Source organism: Psittacula echo, assembly GCF_963264785.1.
Source record: "Psittacula echo genome assembly, chromosome: 4".
Lineage (NCBI taxonomy): Eukaryota > Metazoa > Chordata > Aves > Psittaciformes > Psittacidae > Psittacula > Psittacula echo.
The window spans coordinates 111,138,175-111,160,667 of record NC_137738.1 but is presented as its reverse complement, the minus strand read 5'-3'; the positions used below and the strand labels follow the sequence as shown (position 1 = coordinate 111,160,667).

At 43.8% G+C, this 22,493-nt stretch overlaps 1 protein-coding gene across 1 annotated transcript in view; it reads left to right on the top strand.

The window, feature by feature from the left end:
• Nucleotides 1-22,244, top strand: part of WDPCP (WD repeat containing planar cell polarity effector) — a gene marked incomplete at its 3' end in the record, with an annotated part of 157,390 nt that extends 135,146 nt beyond the window's left edge. Inside the window, exons 15-18 of the mRNA XM_080615993.1 lie at nt 6,455-6,590; nt 14,472-14,572; nt 16,093-16,121; nt 22,194-22,244. Of these exons, the coding sequence (XP_080472119.1) occupies nt 6,455-6,590; nt 14,472-14,572; nt 16,093-16,121; nt 22,194-22,244 (317 nt within the window). The remainder of the gene's footprint in view (nt 1-6,454; nt 6,591-14,471; nt 14,573-16,092; nt 16,122-22,193) is intronic.
• Nucleotides 22,245-22,493: the final 249 nt, after the last annotated feature.

The following is a 22,493-nucleotide window of genomic DNA, read 5'->3' as shown; positions in this document are numbered from 1 at the left end:
AGCCATTTTCCTCTGGAAAACAACTCCTTCTGCCCCGCAGCGGTAGCTCACCTGTGGGCATCATCTTCCCTTGCACAAGAGCTCCCAGGTGCTGAAATATATCCCTTAACCATTGCTTTTGGAAACTCTGTTTGGGATAGAGCTGTCCTGCAAAAGGCTTGTGTTTGTCTAGAGCCTCTTTGTATGGATTTGGTGTCTGGGAGTTTCCTTGAGCTCTTCTTTGAACTCCAAGCCTTCAGCATCCAAAACATTTAACCCTCAATTTCTTTTCTGCTTTATCAGTTTGGCCAGCTTCCAGCTGGCAGCATTCATTTGCAGCCTTCCATTCTGCATCTTGTGTTTGTAGATGCATTTCTCTTTCAATTAACCCCCTGAAATGGTTTTCTTCTCCCCTGAGCCTGCCTGCCTCCAGTCTGGCCGGCACATATCCCTGCTCTGGATGCCTGAAGGGCAGAAGCCAGGAGCAGAGACGCTTGGTCCTTGGACTGGAAGTGCCAAGCAGAGGGTGTGCCCCACACATGGGCGTCACGAAGAGCAGCTGAAGGAACACACAAGCTCGGCAGTGCCTGCTCTGCCCGTTGTGGGTTGGGGCTTGCAATGCCGGAGGCACTTTTGCTCTGTGGAGTCTTTAGAGCATCACTTACAAATAATCAGGTCTTCCCTGAATGCTTTCGCTGAGGTACTCTGGAGCATGCACCCACATTTCCACTGCTGCAGCCTCAAACCAAACAATGGGAATGTCTCTACTCAGGAGCACCTTTTGCCCAGCTTTCCTTTAGAACAAGTATTTCTAGGTAGTGACTTACAATGAAAAGAAGGAAGAAAAAAATAGACCTGGTCCAAAGTACCACTTACCAAACAAAGAAAATGCCTAGTCACCAGGAATGTCCTCCCTCCTGTGCCTGCTGTAATTACTGAGCAATAGCAGCCTTAGGTTGCTCATCCTGCATCTTGGCACTCCAGCTTGTTAACATGCATCTGCAGAGGCAGAGGAGAGCCGCTTGCTGGCTGCCAAGATTACAAGGCAAACTTCACATGGTTTCAGGGAAACTGATAAAATCTAGAGGTGCAAGATCTCTATTGCTGGGACACTAGTCAAGCCTTTGAAGTGAAAGGGCCTGGGATTGAAGCAAGCCTTGGTTATTCAGCCTCTTTCAGCAACCCGCCACAGCTTAGTACTACCACATCTGGTTCATGCTGTAAGAAACACCTTTAAAAAACCCCAAAATTAAATTATATTGGCACTGCTAAGGTAGTTCCTAAGAAACCTGGTTACTTAGGCTCCAGGGAGATATAAAATCAACCATTCAGCCTATATAGTGGTTAACTTAATTTTGTGTGTGATTTTAGCAGAGCAAATGAGTAGCAGAGATTGAAATCTCAGCCGGAACTAGTAAAGACTTGGCATTTCCATTTGCAGAAAGTTTTAAAGCCAGGTTTCACTGCGAGCTGCAGCAGACTGCTGTGTGAAATAGAACTGTCTATGCTAAAAATTGAGTTGTTGTTTATAAATGTTGACTACTTTAGTTTTATCACATAACTTTGATTTTAATTCCTACATTTCCTGTCAGACCCGTGAAACAGTGTTGCTGCTGCTAATACACCTAATATCCCATTAGTGAAATAACGACATGTTATGTTACCATTAAGGGTTGCTTCTACTTAGTAGTGATTGAAGTGCCTTATCTTCTCAGGTATCAAATTGTTAAATTACAACAAAAATTGGAGACATCCTGATTTAATGTACCTTTTCCATCTCTCTTAGCAGTAACAGCTGTTCTCAATGAGTTTTAAAAGTACTATAAAAACAATATTTTGACAATTTATATTTGTCAAATTAAAACATGTCAGCACTGGGAATTAACAAAACAACACAAAAATAATCTAAAAATAAGAAGCTGTGGAAAACTAGGCCAAAAGAAGCAGAGAAGTTTAGAGTTACATTTTTACACACACAGAGACAAAGATGTGTGGTTTTGCTGCAGGAATTTGTTGAAACTAAACAATTTTGTTGCAATCTGGTTTTTTTAGAAAGACGTTTTCTGGAGAACAATTGAAGCCAGAGAAAAGAGCTGATGATGCTTAAGTCAGCAATGGAAGTTCCCACTAATTTTGATACCAAAAGAATTTTACCCAGTGGCTTTGGAAATACCTGCGTGTGGTTTGAGAAAACCCAAGGTAGAGTTAAGGTGGAGCAACCAGATAATGTATGAGATCACGCTTAGTATCATGCCTCCTGCAGCCATCATTTGCCTTAAATTAAAACAAAAACCAAACAAAACCCCCCTAACAAATTGGCAAAAGCTTGAGTTTCATTTCAACAGGTCAAAATAAAAAATTAAAATAAAAAAAGAAGTTAATGCATAATAAAAGGAGATACGAACTTATTCACATGGAAATAGCTATTCAAATGCCTATTTAAAAAGTGTGATTGTTTGGGTTATTACTAAACTATACTGTTTTGCAGCACTCGCTTTGCTTAACCATTTGCATTTCTTCAGACCCTTGATTTGTTTCTTTCAGAAGAACTCTACTGTTTACTTCTTTCGTTAAAAAAAAGAAGAGCAGTATGTCTGGTCTGTGTGGTTCACTGGGAGTTCATTGGGATATATTTGCAACTCCTGAAGCAAAAAAAAATGGCATTTTATCTTTAGAAGGAGTTACATTTTTTGAACTTATTGAATTTTTCAAAGATCAGCATGAAGACTTCTGATTAAATGCTTGCTTCAGCGTTTTACAGGCTTCTTGTGTCCCTGTTGCCTAAGGAGGTCGTACATTACGATTGCTCTGTAAACATCAGATTGTACAGAATTGGTTCTGCATACCATGCCAGGCACACAAAGAAGAAGTCAAACAGCTTATCTCTCACTTATCAACTAGTTTATTTTCAAGCCCCCAAAAAAGGACGCATTTCTACAAGAGCAGCTGCTACTTTCTAAATAATCTAATGGCTTCTGTTAAGTAGAGCTGTCAATTTTGCAAACAATATTAAAAGAAGGTTTTCATTTTACCATGTCATTGCACGTTTTAAAATGCATTTTTATCCCTAAAAGTCCAGTGGAGGATACTGGAGAATGGAAACAGCTTCTGACTTGCAGACACAGATCCAAAAGAGAATAGATACGGTTAAAGAATGAGACATACGTAAGCAGGGAAAGGATGAGATCTCATCAGCTGTGTATGGCATTCAGAGAGCATCCTGCTCATGAAAGTATAGAACTTTTACTGGACTTGTAAAGAAACATATTTGGCTATTTCAGACAGTTGCTAGATGTAATAATAGCAGCTTATCAGCAAATTTTGGAAATGCAGAGTGCGCATTGTGTGGTTGTGTGTATACAACATTATGCTGATACTGATCATGACAAATGGGATTTTGTAGATAAAGATTTTTAGCACACTATAATTCATATTATTGCATCTAATAAATTAATGATGAAACCTTAGCCACGATACCAATTCTCAAGTTTTTAAAATTCAAATTCAGATTCAAATTTCTAGATCCTCACATGATAGGCAAATCCTAGGCTAGAATTAAAACCAGAAAGGTTTATTGTGCAACAAGCCAGAAGATTCCAGAATACCTGAATACAAAACTTTAGGTATAACTTGTGAGACCTCCAATGTTAGCACAAAGTCAAGTCTTTATTAAGCTTCAAGCCCCAGCCAGAGCCCTTATTCAGATGTGAGGACCACCACCCTCTCACAGCTCTACGATGCTGTTGCCAAACTCCTTTCCTTTTTAATTAAATGTGGGATATGTTGCCTCTGGTTTGGGAAGGGCTGTGTTGTTTAAACAGTATTCCTTGCACATTTATTTTTCTGCTGTAGCATTTCTCACAGGGAGCACAGTCCAATGTCCCACAACAAAAAGTGTTTATTTCTTTACTCTAGAGCTTGTAGCTGGTGGGTTTGTGGCTTTGAACCACTGCTGGCATCTGATCCTATCTAACATTCTACTGCAACACTGCAGTTGTATACCCACACTAGAATAGGTTCAATCCTTATAACTTCTCTAAATTTAAGGTCAGTCTCAGATATTTAATTTAGATATGAAAGTGCAAAGAAATTTATTTGCATTCCTGTGGCTAAGAATCCCCCTCATCCCCCAATTTTGACTACAAATGTGCTTGTGTATGACAGACTGCTCTGTTTTACACAAGGTCCCTATGGATCCAGTAGCATTATTTAATACGGTATAGCTGTGCTGCATTCACAGAGCAAAATACCAAAGTCAGTGGCAATGGTTATAATTGCTCATAGGGGGTTGGAACTAGATGATCTTAAGGTCCTTTCCAACCCTAACCATTCTATGATTCTATTCCTGTATTAGAAGTGTGCCATGTGAGGACTGGATACCTCCAAGTTGTAGGCCACTCCATGTTACAAAACTGCTAGGTCCCGCCAAAAGCACGTGCATGAGTTAATTACACTGAAGTGATTGATATGAGAAGTCTGTGGTTTATTAAGATCTGGTTCTCAGCAGGTATAAGAAAATATAAGTTAACGGTATGATGGAGAGAGATCAAGACAATATTGTCCCAATCCTATTTTGTTTCTTTTTTTCAATACACGCTCCTCTCCCAGCATCTCTCAGGGTTTTACATACTGGAATGACACTGATCCGTGGAGCTAGGTCAGCCTCAGCGATGTCTAAGGAGAAGCCCTAGGCATATATTGATGAAAGTATGTAACTTTAATGGGTAAGTTCCATAGGCCTTGGACATTACTGAGTAGGTGGAAACAGAAAAAGAGAGGAACATAAGATAAATTACACCAGCTTGATTCACACTGTACGTCTTAGCTTTGACATTTAGAAAACTCAAAGGTTTAACAAACATTTCCCTCCTTAAAAGGTGAAGTGAACAGGAAGGCTCTTCAGGACCAAAGGTTCGGTTCATAGGAGGAAGCCTGGCAGCGAGAACTGTGCTCCCAAGCAGAGGTTGTCAGAGTTTGTCCCACGAGAGCTGCGGTGGATTTTGCCCACACTACACATCAACAGCAATTTTGTCTAAGCCCTTTCCCAGAGTTCTTCATGCTTTTCACAAGCAGTTTCTTCTTTTTAAGTTCTCCATATTGCTACCATCATTCTCTTGGCTGCTCACTCTTCATCAGGCTCCAAGAAGAGATCTCCAGAGAAACCTACTTTACTTGCCTTGGAGTTGAATTTCCTAGATGTAGAGCATTGCTCCTACTCCTTTTTCTCACCTCCTTTTCTTCTCTCTGGAATTTTTATTCAAGGTAGAGGAGAAATTGCGCCAAGACCAGTTTAGCTCCTTTACTTATTGTAATGTGGTCTGCATGCTTGGAGGTGTTTTGCCCCTGACCAAGTTGGTTGTTTTTAGCAATTTCCCACATTGCTGCATGTGTGGGAAACAGCAGCACAGGCAGAGATTATCAGTTACCTGAGAAAGCCAAATCAGCTGCCACACTTCACTCTTTCTCACACGGCAGATGCTAATAATATGTTGGTACATGAAGAGTAGAAATAGTCTGCAGCAATCTGACGGTGTTAGCCTTTTAGGACTCAGAGGTTCAAAAATACTTAAAAGTAGATTTGCCCTCCTAAGCTGGTGAACATTCTGGGTCTCTGGCCAAAATGTAAACTAGCAGTATGGCAACACTCATAAGAGTGTTATATTCTTTGCGCTGCCCATGGTGTTGCCGTGGGTATCATGGAGATTAGCTTATACAGGATCTGGGAGGGCAGAGAACAAGGGGAGAAAAACAGGATTAAAAAAGGAAAAAGAAAACAAACACAAAAGGGTCTTAAGACTTTGAGAAAAATCTTTTAAAGTCTTTATCTGTAACAGGATTTTTTTTCCTTAATCCAAACTCTGCTGGCCTGTGGTTTGATTACTTTTTTTATTTATTTATACTAAGTCTCACACCTGGAATATGCAATTCCTCGTCTGTATTTTTAAGTGGTTCTGGTATTTTTGAACAGTTCCCTTCCCCAAAGGGCTCAGGCTGGAACTTGGGAATTGGAGTCCCTTCCTTCACCTACTTGAGGACTTAGGGTCTTGACTGTGAACCAGAATATTTTGAAACAAAGCTAAAAGAAGTCTTTATTTTTAAAGTAAGGAGTTACACATACCTGCATGGGGAACAGTCTGATTGATAAGACTTGGGTCTGTATGGCAACAGTGAAATACTCACATACAGCAGACCTTGGCAGCCAGCTGGATCTTCAGTATTTGACAATTTAGAGAAGGCATTTCCTCCTTGCTAACTAAAGCCAACAGGTGTGTTATTGTTGCTGGTCGTTAGCTACTTGTCCTCCTTTTCAAGGGGAAGACTCAAAGGTGAAAACTGCGTAAGCATATGGTTTTCCATTCAATTTTGTCTGTTACAAGAGAGGACACCATTGTCCGTATTGACATCTAAGTTGTCAACTTGACTGGTGCTTTTAAATTAACTAAGCCTGATATCATACCTTGATTCATCTTAACAGAATTCCTGGGGCAGTCAGACGAAGAAGACCCATCTCAGGAAGCTTTCATTGACCGATCTTCAGAGCACGGAGGAGAGCACAATCCACCTGCTCCCTGTCTGGCCATCAGACCACCAGCACAGAGCTGCTCCCACAGGTGAGCAGCACAGGAAAGGGCACACAGGCAGCTCACGTGTTTATCAAAGATGTTTTGTAAAGCCAAGGAAAATCCTGTATTTCCAAACAGAAAATGGGAGGGAGGAACAATTAACTAAAATACTATTGAAATGTAAGTTTGATATTCTGAACTTTCCTGACAACCTCAGTTGTCATCTGCATCATGACTATAAACACAATAAAACGTTAAAACAGTAAGCAGGAACTAAGAAGAACATGGAGGCCAGAAGGACGTGGCATGGCATGGCAATCTCCATTTTCAAGTTAAACCATTTGGGCAAATACAGCATTCCTTGGTGAATGTGCAGAAGACAGAAATACAGCAATGGAAATGCAGCAAATGAACAACTACAGTAAGCAGAACTTTCAAAAACTGAACATGATCTTTATAGATTTTTGTAAGCTCATCACTACGCTGTGATCAAACCCCTGGGATGATCTTTCCAGAGTGTCCTTCCTCCAAAGTTGGTAGAACCTGGAACTTACCTATTTTGAGAGAAACAACAGGTTTGATGACTGTGGGGGTTCTTTTAAGTGCTTTTATTGCTAGTGAGCCAGCACTTGCCAACCACCTTGCAACGGCTGGGAAATTAGAATGAAACAGCTCTTCTGCAAAGATTAAGAAAGCATTTGTTTCTCTTATTTTTCTTTATTCATTCTTGATAGAAAAGAAATAGTTATTTGCTCCCAGTGAGTATGTGGATACACTTATTTTTATTTTCTATACCTACTGTATGTAGAAACATTTTTAGGAAATCTAGTGTAAGTACAATATTGAACTCCCACATTGACAAATCATCCTAACCATTTGTATATAAGTGTGAACACTCTCTGAATGACCAAGAAACATATTTCTTCTGAAAATCTATGTATTACGTAGTTTTCTGTCTTTTCTCTCTTGAAGAGATTGAGCTTTTGCAGTATTAGATATAATATTCAATATACCAACTGCACACCACTAGTGAAATACTTATTTTATACATAGCCTACACCTTTTAGGGTACAGAACACCATCTAAAGCTTTCGGAGATACCTGATAGATTTGGAGATGGTGCCTGCTTTTAAAACTATAGCACACACAAGTTATAGCATATACCTTTTGGGATAGAGATAGCACCATATTGATATGGGTAAATAATAAAGGCAGTAAGATCATGCTGGAGACTCTACTTGACCACAGACAACTTTCCAAGTGCTCAAATAAAAGGAGCACTAGAGCAGAGGCTAATCCCAGCATGCTATGGTCCCAAGGTATAAACATGCTATTCTCCCCTCAGCTCACCTTTTCCCTTTCAGAGCTTGCAATGACTCACACATCTCTGGCAGTCCCACATCTGCCTTCATCAGGCATCTTGGGAAAGAGATTGCCCAGTTCAACTTTGCTTTTACTCCCAGGCCGCCTGGTTTGACCATGTTCACCTGTGCCTGCCCAGGTGGGTCACCAAAAGTTGCTGAGCCTCACAAGCGGCACCTTGCAATAGCCAGGGCTGCTTGAACTGTTGGGATTTCCTCACACTTTAGTTTGCCTCTTGCCAGGTTGGTGAGCGTAAAGCAAGCTCCTTGCCCATGCGACCATCTCCTTCTCCTGCTGACAGCCAGTGCTTACAGCTGAACTCCCTAAGGAGAGGACTGAGATTTTGGTTGCCTCTTGCAGAGCTATGAGGGAAAACTTCTCATGGTTCCCCTGGCTGGCCACAGTCACTTGGTGTCTGCCAACATGATCTGAGTTTTAAAGGCACTCCCTGTAACAACACCAACTGGCTGGGAAGGTCACCTGCTGTGGCACAAGTGACTCCAACAACCTCTTCTGTGTGCTTAAAGAAAACCCACAGACGGTTACAAGCACGTAACTGTGGCTTGTGTTTTGCCTCCAGTTTCACAGTTTGTTTTCTGTAATTACATCTGATGCCAAGTCTGCAGCAGACTTCTTCATGTGAAGAAATCTGTATAAAGAAAGGAAGGTTCTGAATGTTAGGAGCCTACATAAATAGGGATGTTCTCAGTTGGGCAGTTATTGCAATGTTTCATCTCTGTGGACAAGATACTTCAGCATTACCAGAGATTCAGATCCTAATCTGAGACATCAGCACAGGACATGGTTTATAATGGGTGGATGGTTACACAGCACTTGAGGAAATTGATCCAACATGTGAACCTCAAATTAAACAATATTCACTTTCTTCTGCCTCAGTGAATTTACTCAAAAAATGGCAATAATAGTGCCTTACTAAAACGCAGTGAAGTTTATGAAATCACAGCTGTATAGTGCTTGTAGCTGAGCATCTTAGTGGTGCGCAGCAACATTATTATTCTAACTGGTTTCCCACATCACAAATTCGTATCTGACATTTCCACTGTCCACTTCTTCCCAGCCTCCAACTACTACCTGCAGTTTCAAAATCAATAGTCAGGACACATTCTCACTCCTGTGAAGGCCCTTTGTCATTCATTAGCTTGGTCATTTTTTGTTTCGTTATTGACTTTCTCCATTTCTCATGCCGTTTAATGCTGGTCTTCGGTGTTTATGTATTCAGCTCACCGGTGAGATAAACATATATCCTGAATAATTTCCTATTTACTTCTGAAGTCTTTCCCCTCAAGAGAAACAAAAGAAAATTCCATTTTTGTAATAGATTTACTACTGTTCATCTCTGTTCCCTAACGGCATGCACAATGCAGCCTCCTGTATTGGCCAAATCACTTCAGCCATGCTTTGTATGTATTACTGCAGGCAACTTGTTGATTTGCCTCCTCAGCATCATTTAAATCCTTGAGATACTGTCTCTGAGGACTTGACCTGTAGTCTGACATGCAAGCTTAGTCTTTAGCTTTTGTTTGCTTCCTCCCCTGCATGAAGGCATACCATGACTTCCTACAGCAAATGTCCTTGCTGGTGATGTGACAAGAGTCAGCTCAGGTCTGGGATCCTTAGCATTGCTCCAATTCTAATGCGAGGGAGTGTACTGCTGTTCTCTTTCTGACCTTCTGGATGCTCACCAATGCTGATGGTTCATTTCTGTTGCTGTCTGGCACAAGTCTCTTCTGGGTCGCAGATCCATCTTGAAGCTGGATGTAACTGAACAGTTGAATCTGCTTTGAGAAGAGCATTGGGCCAGATTACCTCCAGAGCTCCCTTCCAACCTAGAATAAATCTGTACTTTGCCAGTAGAGCGTCAGTGTTCAGTGTCATTAATCTTGCTATAAAAAAAACACAACCTCATCTGTACAAGTTAATTGTAAGTCACACAAAGCCAGTAGCACCACTCATGCACTTGGCCTGCATGAATTGAACAGGCTCTGCTGTTTTCTGGGTAGCAGTGGTTCCCCTAATCAATATAAAAGTCCACAACGGGTCTGTAGAGATGTTCAGCAAGTGCACTTGACAGCTGTTCTTTCTTCTTTTCCAGCATCTCTTGTTGTCTGCCTTGGCTTTACATCTTTGTACCACCAAACCTGTGAAATCAATTGACCTACATGACTGCATTTCTAACACTAGCAGCCCTGGCAGACCCAGATACTGTCCCAAATCTGTATTTCACCCAAGTTTTTGGAAGCTCATCTCTAGCACATCCCTAGACTTCTTTCTTTCCTGTATTTCAGCTTTGACAGAACCTTTGCTTTGGGACAGGTGAGGTGTAATCTCATGAATTACACCTAAGCAGAAGCCCTGGGCGAGGACCCTGTGAAGACTAGCAGAAGACATTACTGTTTGACTAACTTAATAAATCTTGTTGCTGATGCCCTTCAGGGACCCTGGCGTCTGCATATGTGTAATAGAAAGCTAGTTTGGATTGATTAACAAATCACTTCAATTAACTCTTCCCGTCATCATCTCCTTCGCCTAACAAGAAAAGCTCATAGCCTGGGACAGAGACAGAAAAGGGACAGAAAAGGCTGGAACCAAAATAATCATTCCTAAAATAGTCTTAGGGTTTTATTTCTTTGAGATCTTATTCTAGTCAAAGTCTGACTTCGCCTCTTGCCTTGGCAGTCAGAAAGGAGAGAACATGGTTTGAGACTAAAATATGTTTTACAGAGAAAATTGGCTTAACTCCATGGCATTTCGTGAAGGTAGCAATAGTGTGGCTGTCAGCAGAGAACTGCAGTCAACTTCCTGAACTGTGCATACACACAGAGAGTAAGATACGGGCTATAAAGGTTGCAGAACAACACTCCATATCGAGGCATTTTATCTGCTGCATGAGTTCTTCCCCTCTAACATGAACAGGACAGTTAAATATCACCAATGCACAATGCACAGTCCAGTGAATAATTTTACAGGACAAAGCTCTCATCTCCGGCTTACATTTGCCATTGACCACAGCTGTTCTTTCCTTCCACATGCCAGATACGTTATAGTCTAGCAGTTCTTGTATTCTTCGTATTCTTTTTACCTACTTATGGCAACGTTTTGATCAGTATAACCTTTTTGCTACTTGTAAATGAGGAAAATATTTTCAGAAGGTATGGATGTTGTTGTTCAGAGGACCAAGGTAGCATACCAATCCTCTCAGCAATGCGTTAAAGGAACTCGTTGACTCCCTGTGGGACAGCTTATTTCTGGATGAGTCAGCCAGTGACTGTGCCAGAATTTGGCACATAAGAGTCAGCACAGAGCTATATGGGTGCACTCACTCCTCAGCCATTGGCACTGGTAACTGCGGTCAATGCGTCATTCTGTCTCCATACTATAATGCATTGAGAGTTTAAATATCTTCCATTTGTTGGTAGTGTCAGGAAGTATGTGAAGCTGGGTTGGAGGCTTTTTTTTTTAAGCTTTTTCCATCCACCTTGTCCACATCCCCGAAGCCAGAACTACTCCTATTTTAATTGGGATATCTCTGCTTTCAATACAAGTGATTAGGATAGAAGACGAGCGTATATATCATCACAGTGGTTTTTATCATAAAACTTTCCTGTTGCTTATGTACTTAAAATACATGTTTTTCTACTTTTATAAAAGTCTTTTATTTAAGCTCAGAAGCATGTTTGTGTATTTCATAGAATTCAGTAGCATAATTCATCAAACCTCAGGAAGCGTTAAGAGAAAACTGCATGACAGTTTCATATCTGTATATGTTGGTTATTAAATCAGTGTAAAGAGAGAGAGAATTAGACTTATCCCACTGCATTCCCTTTTGTATGTTATGTAAAGAACCCATTAAGCAGATTTCTTACTTACTCCACTGTTACATGCAATTAAACAAAATAAGCAGTCATCACCATTATGACACCTCTTGTGTTCTTCCACCATTAGTTATTATTTTCAGAAGTCTTCTTTAACCACAAAGCAAACCTGGTCTTAAAATAGCAGGAATATAGGCTGAGAAATACAGTCTGCCATGGGTCCAGGCATAATCCTACAAGCTGCTCTATCTGTCCTAGCAATTTTCAGTTCCAAAGTAACTCTATTAAGAGGTGATGTGGTATAGGAATCTCATCACTGAAGTGGAATCCAGCAGCTCAGTAGTGCTAATCCTGCCTGGTTGCTGCACCCTCCCTTCTCATACTTTGCCATTGCCCAGCCCCGGTGAAGGCAACAGGAGCTTCACGTGCATCCAGAATGCGACAGCAGGCAAAGAAATATGTGCGGCTCTGTGCGAAGTTGCACTCTCAATTTCTGTGTCTGTAAAACTGAGATAATACGTTACTAACTTCAAAGGGGTGTTGGGCAAATTAATTAGTCAGTGTGTGTACAGCACCTTGAAAATACAAAATTAACCCTTATTAGTCCGTAAGTACTTGAGACACATCAAGGTGTGCTGTATGGCCTCTTGATTCCAGACAAAGGTCCTCTTGATTAAATTAGATTGCTAATGTATTAACACGATAGCACACTTGAAGAAAGAGAAGTTTGGAAAAGCAGTTTGGCTTCATCACATGAGCAGCATGTACACTTAATGGAAATTTTTCCAGCATTCACAAAACAAAGCAAAATCAATAAAATGTCTGCCAACTGTTCCACTGAAAACATTTTATAATCTATAGCACCGAGAATCCCGAGCCAAGATAAACCAGCATTGCTGACAGAAAATACTGACAATTATTTTACATTGATTCAACTTGGCCCAGCCCAGAGTGACCTTGTTTATTCATCTCAGTCTCTTAATTCATATTAACTTGGCATCAAAATGGGACATGTGGCATGTGAGCTGAAGACCCATTTTTATATCTTAGACTGAGATAAATGTGGCTCATTGAGTACTTCCAGTGCCTTGAGCTCTTAGGTAGATTTATATGCATTAGACAGAACTGGTTAAGTTCCTTTTATCCCCGCTGGGCTTTTCATGTCTGTTGACTGTAAAACTAGAAGCTCAGTAGAGGTAACATCTTCTTCTAAGCCTTCGGATATACATGAAATCCTCCCAGTACTGGTCAATTTTAAAGACACATCCAAAGAGGATGGAGGGGTTTAAGCTCTTTTAAAACATAAAAATAGATGGGTTATGGCAATTTGGCAGCCAAAAAAGCAATTTGCAGGTCTCGGCAGAATCCGAGGCTGTGTGTAAGAAAGCTGATCAAGACACTACAGAGGAGATAATGGGGTCGAAGAGCAGAAGGATCCCTCTGATTTTGCAACCAGCATAATCTGGTCTCCAATGAAGTTTCTTAGTTTCTTTTGCTGAACCAATAAAGCTTAGTGTGATGAGAGAGTTGCATTACTGCAGCTTAAAAATGTTTTCGGGAAAGCTGATGAGAAGAGTTGCTTTTAGTTGCTTTACAGATGCCCAGCTGCTTGAGCAGCTATCGCCTGACTGGTAGTGTGAAGACAAAGGCACAGTGAAAATCTGAGATTTTTCTTTAATTATTTACGTTCTCATCAGTAATAAAGGGCTTTTTATGCCTGGAATGTATTATTTGTATTATCAAAGCCAAGTGAGATTTTACACTTGGGCATTTAACAAATTACATGCTGCACAAAAGCGTTCACATTTTCATTCTCACTACACTGCTGTCATATCTGAAAGCCACCCTTGAGGAAAACACTACTTGAGTTAAACATGACTATGTCCATGGCGAAGGAAGAGCCACCCAAATGAGGAGAATTCCCCCCTGAGGGATTCCCAGCTGGCCTGGTAGGAGAGGTTTAGTTTATTTTCTCTGTTTGACTCATTCTTCCTGAAGGCAGCCCTCCCTTGGACTTTGCCAGGCAGTTTGCAGATGGCAGGACGAGCAGCGAGTCGGCAAGCCAAAATACCACAAGATGGCCTCCAGATTTCCAGTTCCACTGCCTTGGGAACGGATTGTCTTTCCACACGCCTACATAAGCAGAGGTTAATGATGAGCGAAGAAACCGAGACTTGCAAAACCAAAAAAAAAAAAGGAACAAAAAAACCCCATCTGCATTTTCTGTAACACATACCTGGTGTCTTCCTCCCTTCAGCTCATTTGCAACTTGGATTTCAATGATGGAAGTGGTGTGGGGACAGGGCTTAACTGAAAAACCACACAAAATCAGTGCTGTCTTTTGGGTCTGACATCCTCATCTCCCAGCATCCGCCTGACTGCCTGCTGCAGTGCCAGGCTCACGCGCTATGTGTGTTGCACATCCTCAGCCTGTCCTGTTTAACAAAACTTTAATTGCTCCAAAAAACACCAGCTTTACACAGTGTCTTTGAATGGCAGGATGGTGCTAGAGTGACTGCATGGCCAAATGAGTGATCCTAGTGACAGTCAGTCAACAAACGTACTGGCATCTGATAAAAGAGTGCTACAGTTTGTAGCCAGGGAATTACACAGTCTGCTGTGTACTTGAAAAGATAGAAAGCAAACAAAACAGCTTTGCTGTGCTATGCAGTGTCTCCCCAACTCTTCAACCCTTGCTCCCTCCCCTTCTATCACTTCTGTTTTGTTTTCAAAGACCCACCAGCCACAGACAGGCAGAGGACACTGAGTGTAAGCCTGGAGCGGACGGCCGCGCCAGCTTCCTTGTGAGGAAACCCTTTTCCAGCAGCCAGGAAGGTAAGCAAACATGTCTCTTTCAAATATGCACAAAGGGATGAAGCTAGAAATAATGGTGATTGATATCTTGAGAAAGAATTTGGATCTGGGAATTTAAATAAGGCAGTGGTATTGCAGAGTCAGTTTGGTTTGTGTATACCTATCAGGGAGCGGCATAAGGACTCAGCTACCAGCTCCCACAACATAGAATATATCAACTGATTATTGGAATCTCCTTATCTTGCAGTGCAATTCAAGTTCTGACAAAGACAGGGAAGATGTTTAGTAGTTTTGGTCATTGTTGCTCTGTTATTCAGTGTGCAATGGCCAGCAGCAGAGCCTCACGAGTTACATGGCTTGTGAAGCAGTGTTTTACGCCACTTCTGCAAATGGTTCTGTAGTAAACAGATGTGACTGTCTTACTTTGGCAGAGTTTGGTATCTCTGCTGTAGCAGAGTCAAAGTAGTGCAACAGTATAATAGAGGGGTAGTCCAGCATGAGAAAGTCATGTTTAAAGAGTCATCCTGTAAAGTCAGCCAGGCAGGGATATGTAAGTGTATTTGCATAAGGGGTGAAATGAGGATTTTTATCTTCTGCCTTGTCCAGGTGTCCCATCACTGTACTGACAGGTATGCAGGAACTGAGCCAGGCTCCAGGCGCACTGACGTGGAAAGCCGAGGCATAATAGTGGTTCCTATAGCCACAACTGAAATAGATAGTTTCAAACAAACCAACTACAGGTGTGCTTCCACATTACGGTGAAGCTGAACTAGCAATTTGCCACCATCAAAATAGGAAGGTTCTACTTCCCCCTTCCCGCCTTCTTTCGCTCACATTCATGGGATCATGCAGGGGACCCCCACCATATTAAACCAACAAAAAAAAGGTTGTTTTCTTTCCTGTCAGCTTTTGCCCTTCCCCTGAACAAAACTGCTTTGCCTGAGGACCAGAGAACACCACAGACAGCACCAAGTGAGGGGCAGAAGCACATTGCCTGCAGCAGGACTTCTTTTTGATGTTGGCAGCTGTTAATATGGCTCAAGCTGTAACATGAAGCCTCATCCTCAAGCACCTCCAGCAGCAACCTGACAGCACACGGGCTGCAAAGCCCTCCCGGACACAAGACGAAAGCTCAGGCAGGCAGCTTCACCACCCCACAGCTACCCTGCTGCAGGTGTGCTGCAGCTGCAGCTCTGTCCCACTGTGTGCATCCCACACCTGCTACAGCTCCCCACAGAGCTGGGACAATGTGGGAACCCCAATCCATCGCTGGCCTCATGTCTCCATGCTGCCCTATCTACAAAAATCACTTTGCTTTAACTTGGTGTAGTGTTGGAGGGAATACTTGCATCCCACATGTATGGATTTGTATAAACAACATATTAAAAATTGTAATTCATCCATTGAATAACAGGATATAAAATAGCTGCGTCCTATCATAAAAAAGTGAAAGAGTTACCTAATACCATACCCTTGTCTGTTTGGGTTTTTCAGCGAGTTAGCTGGAATGTAAATAACATGGTGATCTTTCTTTCTTGCAGGAAATTTGAGAGCAGTTCCTTCAGAGCAGGTAACCCATTTCTGATTTATTTTTTTATTTCTGCTTATTATTATTTACTCTATATTGCAGCTTCCTGAAACTCCCCGAGCCTGTCCCTGCAAGCTGTCTGCCTGCAGGGCTCTCACTGAAATGGGTAGAAATGCTCCTATGCCGCACTGCTAGAGCAGGGCTTCGTCTGCGGCTTTGAGCTGAGCGCAGCGCATAAAACTTGAAAATTAGTATTATTTGATGGTTGTTGGATGGGACCTAAGAAAGAACTTATTGTCCTCCATCCATGTTCGTCTTACACGAGCTAGCCGGCGCTTGTATTGGCGCTTTCAAGCGTGAGACCACAGTAAAAAGGGATGAAATACTACCCTATGGTTTCATGATCACTTTAAGCTGATTTTAAGGTTCTGCCAAAAAAGGTAGACCAGCCCTTCCCCCACTGCCAGCCTCCAGTCATATGTTCTCCTCTCTCTTCCACGCTGGCTCAGTTGTTCCTGTTCTCACCAGGGCAGAACAGAAGACCTCACTGTGCGCTTCAAGACCCTACCTCTTCCTCCAAATCCATCAGCTGTCCCCTGTCTCTGTGGGGTTATTACCTCCCAGCCTGGTTTGGTGCCCCAGGTGTTTGAGTCTCAGTGGGGGTGCATATAGAGTACGTACACAGGGCGAGCCTGTCTCCAGAGCTGATGAGTCAACAGCACCAACACACTCCTTCAGTTCCACTTTACAGGAAAAACATGAAAATACAAAATAAAATTATAAAATAAAATAAATTATGAAATAAAATAATATAAAATCAAAGCTGTCTCGCGGCAGCATGGATGAAGGCACAAGAGTGCCTGTATTGTAGCCTCCTCCCAATTACAGTTCTTGTTGAAACTTTTATTTTTGAGGCTGAAGCATTCAGTGTTTGGCCTCGGTACAAATAGATCATTAAAAAAAAAAAGTAGAAAGGAAACGCTTCAACCTCCCAGCAGAGCAGGATGGCACTTACTTACTTATTTCTTTCATTACAAAACCAGCCCCTGCCAAGTAAAATCGTGCTCTAAGAGCTGTTCTACCAGTCCCGAAGCACTGGAGAACAACACTCGCCGGCCCCACCTCTGCAGCCTCCCGTGGGCCCCTGCGCATTATCTCTGGGTGGAGGATGGGGAAAGGCTGAGGAGCAGGTGACAGAGTTCGCTGCGCCATGGTCCTGCTGGCAGGAAAGCCCCATAAGCAAAAGGATGTCTTCAACGGCCTTCTGATGGCTTTGGTGGCTGCAGGATACGGAGTAAAGTAAAATATAGCAGTGGTGATGGTCTGGAGACATTGGTAGCATTCCTAGGTTTGCAGCTGGGTCATTCAGAAGTGATCTACTCCTTCCCTGAGCTGAGTGTAAGATGCTCCTTGCCCTCACGTAAGCAGCTGAATTAATAAACTGAGAAGTTCATTTGAAAGCTCTGGACTATCACAATACAATCCATAAGCACTCACATATAGGCTGTATAATGAGAGTGATACAAAGAAGAAAGCTTTGCTGTCTCATCATTAAGGACTTACACAAGGGAGTGGTTAAAGCATCCTTTGGTTCCAAAAAGTTACTGCAGCTGAGCAGTCACCATTGCTAAAAGCCGGTGGGTCAAAGTGTGACCTCTGCAACCGCAGTGTAGGTGCCCTGATTTCTCCACACACTGCAGAGCTGCTTGTGCACCTGCATCCTTGTTGAGCTGCTCAGTTTCTTGCAGGACAGAGGGAAAGGAGGCAGCAGCTCTGATGGAATGCAAAGGGAAATGACTTGCTGGGTAAGGGGGAGCCTGTTGCACACACCAGTTTGTTTCAGAGTAGAAAAGCCATCCACGCAACACTATCTTTGCACCTCTGGGAATACATTTTCAAGGCCATTCTGTCCGGACTTAATGGTGTGTGTAAATTCAGAAGTCTTGTAACAATTGGGTACCCATGCAGGAAACAGGACCCAACAAACCAAAGCAGCTCCTTCTAGCTGGACTGACCTCTGCCTTCAGTTCAACCTATCCCAAATCCAGCCCAAAACTGCCATCAGCAGCAGCTCTACACCTGGACACCACCACCAGCCTGCTGCATCAATGCCAGCATCGATGGACAGCCCAACCCCAAGGTCCCACTTTCACCCTCCTGCTCCCCATGGCTGGTGTCTCTCCACCACCGCTTCCCACGTAGCTTCAGAGGGAACCCTCACAATACCGGGCTCAGTGCCACGCAAGGGGAGCACACCCAAAACCCAGCCCTTCTTGCATAGTCAATTCTGCAGGGAGATCTCTGAAGCTGCCCACAGCAGGATTTGCTTTGTCCCCTTCGCCAGTTCGCTGACAAAAGGCTGAAGCCAGAAGTGACCTATTCCCAGTGCAAATGGCCATGGAGGCCTCAGTGGGGAGGTGTCCGACGCAGACCCTGTCTTCTGTAGGTGTATCGTAACGTGCGTCTTCCTTGCTTGCTGCTGCTCTCAGCTATGAGGAAGCTTCTCCTCCCTGAAACTGTAAAGATCGTGCAACAAAATGTTCCCAGTCACCTGCCAGAGCAGCAAGGCTGTCATACAGCCAAACAACACTCAAGCAGTGAAACAAGATTTGGTTTCTAAGGGAAAGCGTTAGCCCTGCAGCATACAAGAGATGCCTCAAAGGCAGAACCGTGCTACCACGGAGGCCACCTGCGTGACCCCAGCAGTGCCTGGTGGCTTTGTGCTAGCACAGGGAAGGAACATGGGTCCTGCTGTCCTTTGGTGCATGGGTGGTGATGGGCAAGGGCTGCTGCAGCAGTCTCAGCCTTCAGATAGGACAAACACAGACTATGTGGTTTTGCCAAACTGGTTTGGGTTCAACACTGGCCAGAGGAGCCCATCACTGAAGACGAAGGTAGTACAGCATAAGTAGTTACCAGAGGAGGAAGGATAAACTGCAGTTATTCTCACTGTGTGCATGGCTTGGTTGGGTAGAGCTCTCCAAGCAAGAGGGGTGCATTGAACAAGAAGTGAGCATACCATCCACAATATTCGGTAGGGGCAGGATTTGATGTTCATGTTCAGTTCCATCTTCCAGGAAAGGCTAGAGAAAGGGCAGAGGTAGCCTTGAGGGCCATGCTGCTCGAAACCCAGCCTGCTCTTGCTGCTTTGAGCAGGGTGGTCTCCAGAGGCCTGCGTTGCTCTGGGATTTGATAATCTTGAGCAAACTAGGTTGGTCACCTGGTCACCAACCTTGGTACAAGACCCTTTGGAAAATGTGAATGGCAACTGCTCTGTTGTTTCTGGACTGGAAACTGATCTGATTTATGGCAATTTGAGATGCTGAAGCCAATGGTGCCTTACAGCTACCAACGGTTGTTTTATTGTGTTAACACTCACCTAAATACCGATCATCCAGAAAACTCTTATGTGATGCTAGCCAAGGGAAACAAGGCACTTCCAGTGAAACGAAGCAGTACCTATGGATCCTAACAGGCATGTGCTTCCACGTAGCCATTCCTGCAGTCTGGAATCAGGCAGTCTCTGCCTGAAAAAACAGATGTTTGAAATAATTCCCCATGGCATTGCTCGTTCGTGGCATTGCTGTCTCCCACTTTCATCTTCTCCCACCTTCATCATGCCCTTGAGAATAATTCCCAGGAGAAAACGCGCAGCCTTCTGGGAGCAATACAGCAGCACAGAGAAGAGGTTTTTCTGTACTTCCCACTCCAGGAGGCTAAAGGGATCCTCCATTCTGCCCCAGACCTGGGGAGTCCGAGCAAACCACTGCCTCTATCCTGCTATACCTGCAGGTCCAAGATGCCTTTGTGGCTTTTCAGTTACAGGGTGTGCCTTCCCATACTGCTCCTCCCTTTGGCTGCTGGAGCAGGACCACATCATTACCATGCAAAGCCCCACGATCTGAACTCTCCAGGGCACAAGTAGATGCTCTCCTGTCAGGATTTTCATGCTTTCCTTCTCTGGATGACTAGGTGCTCATTACCATAGGCAGCAGCACTGCAATCCTGACTTCCCTTGCTCATGGACAGCCCTCTTCCTGCACTGTGAAAATCAACTGTTGTCCAATTACTACAGCGTCTTTTATTGCTGGAATGCTACATCAGAAAAGATGCAGATGACAGAAGAGGGTTCTAGTCATTATCGCTCCTCAGCCTTTGATTAACATTAAACACCTCTACAAGCTTGATGCCACATCACAGGCTTCCCACACGACACCACCGTGTCTTTAGTGTGACCAGAGAGGTTTGCAAATAGTTCTTTTTAAAAGTGTTTTTTAAAGAAGCAGCTAAGTAGGTCTGCAGAGTGGGGCTCTTGTTAACCTCTCCCCGGGCAGAGGCACGAATCACGAATCACAAAACCCAAGTCAGATACCTTCCTGATGCACTCAGGACCCTGAGCCTTGAACAACTGGCCAGACAGCCTTGAACTGAATGGTCAGACATAATGTGGATTTTTTTTCTCCAGCCTGCATTCACCTGCCCAGCAGAAGCCCCCCTGCATCAGGCAGGGCTCTAGGGTAAAAACGGCCACCTCTTATCTTCAGCTGCTGATGCTCTGCAAGGATTCACTGCTGTGGCTCTCCTGCAGAGAAAAATCTTCCTGTTTTTTGGTGACTCCAACAAGTGCCGTTCGGAGAGCAAGGAGAGCCCACAGAAAGCTTGCAGCCACCCAGAAGCCAAGGCTCATGCACACAGCTGATGGGGGCTGCTACTGAGTAAAGTACCTCATAACCTCCTTAAAGGCACTTGCCTAAGGAGCAGTCTTGGCAGTGAAGCTGTGCTTCTACTTTCAACACTGGAATAACATGGTGGGGTCTGGGATGCAAGCACTGGTTTGAATGGGACATCGGGGGTGCTTTGTTGTCATCTTCAAACTGCCTCCGAGAATTAACAGGGGGTCGTATAATGGCAGAGCCACCTCCTGCCATCTCCCTGCAAGGGAAGCACCAGGCAATGGGCTGGAGACAAACCTTAGTGTCCACACAGTGCCCGTTTTGAGCTGTCACACTTTTACTGCTCCCTCCACGCTGAGGTAGGGAGGTTGTACACACGAATGCTGTTTCGGAGGGTGATGTCTATCTCTGTGGTGAAATGCACATGCCATGAGATGGAGCTGCTGCTCTGGTAAAGTTTCCTCATGAAGCTGCAAGAGTTGAGGGATTTTTGTTTCCTCTTTCCTGAAGGTAAGGAGCAGGAGTCACTCACGTGAGTCCCGTCTGCCCTCGTCAGTGCCGCCTCAGCCTGACACAGTCCTGACAGCCACCTCCTGGGACAGAGCCCACCCCGCCTTCCCACGCCAGCCAGCGTGTCTTGCCCTCCAAGACAGGACAAACACACGTTTCCCTTTGTTTTCAGCTCCACACCTAGTTTTTTTCTTTGCATGGTGAAGGGCTGGCTACTCATCTGTAATTCAAAAGAAAGCAATGACTCACTAGACTGCAGCACTTTCCAAGGCAAAGTATTTCATGCATTTCGCAGGCACGCTAGCCTGTGTTATGAAATAACCTCTATTTGTGGCACATACTCTCCCCATTGCCATGTCCTTTGCAAAACCAGAGGGCTGGGATTTCTACCCTGCACAGGCACCAAGCTCAAAAAGGGAATTTGTGCTGAAACCACGTATTTGCATTGTATGAAGAATGCAAAATGCCATATCCCTGTGTAACTTTGAAAACCTGGTTCACTACTCACTGGTGCTAACCCAGCCTTGTGGTGTTTGCAGTGTGTTTTAATTAAAAGGTAACAAAAATCTAAAGTTTCACTTTTGCCAATAAGCTTCCAAGTCCTGGGGAAGGGGGCTCAGGGGCGGGTGGGGCTCCCATCCCCTTGCATCCCAACCCCATATCCACGGGGACATCCGTGGGACATCATGAGCAGTCACTGGAGATGCAGCCCCTGGTTTCCCCAAGAGCAGCAGGGGAGTGGGATTGCAAAAGGGCATAAAACAGACTCCAGCACTTTAAGGCTGCATCCTCCATTCCTGAGCCAAGCAGGGGACAGTATCTGCAATTGTCTCTTCTCCCTGGGTTGGGATGGTGTTTCAATACCCGTGTTTCCATCCCTCAGCGCCTGTCCCTGCAGCATGCCTGATCCTGCCTGTCTTGTGCCCTACAGGACACTGGAGACAGCGGATCTCTCAAAGTTGTGCACTTCGGGCTGGTGTGACTGAGCTGCCAAAGCAAAGAAGGGGAAACTTCTTCACCAAGGTGGTAAAGTTCACAGGAAATCCTTCAGTGAACTTCCAGCCAGCCCTGGAGCCAACCAGTAGCAGAAGATGAAAAACCAGGTTTAGAAAATAGTCTGCCCTTAGACCTCTGAACTATTTCTGAGTTAGCACAGACGTGTCCATGCACAAACTGCTCCATGTGTGCTTATGGAGGGCAGTTTGGTGACATTTTCATCGTGTCATTCAAA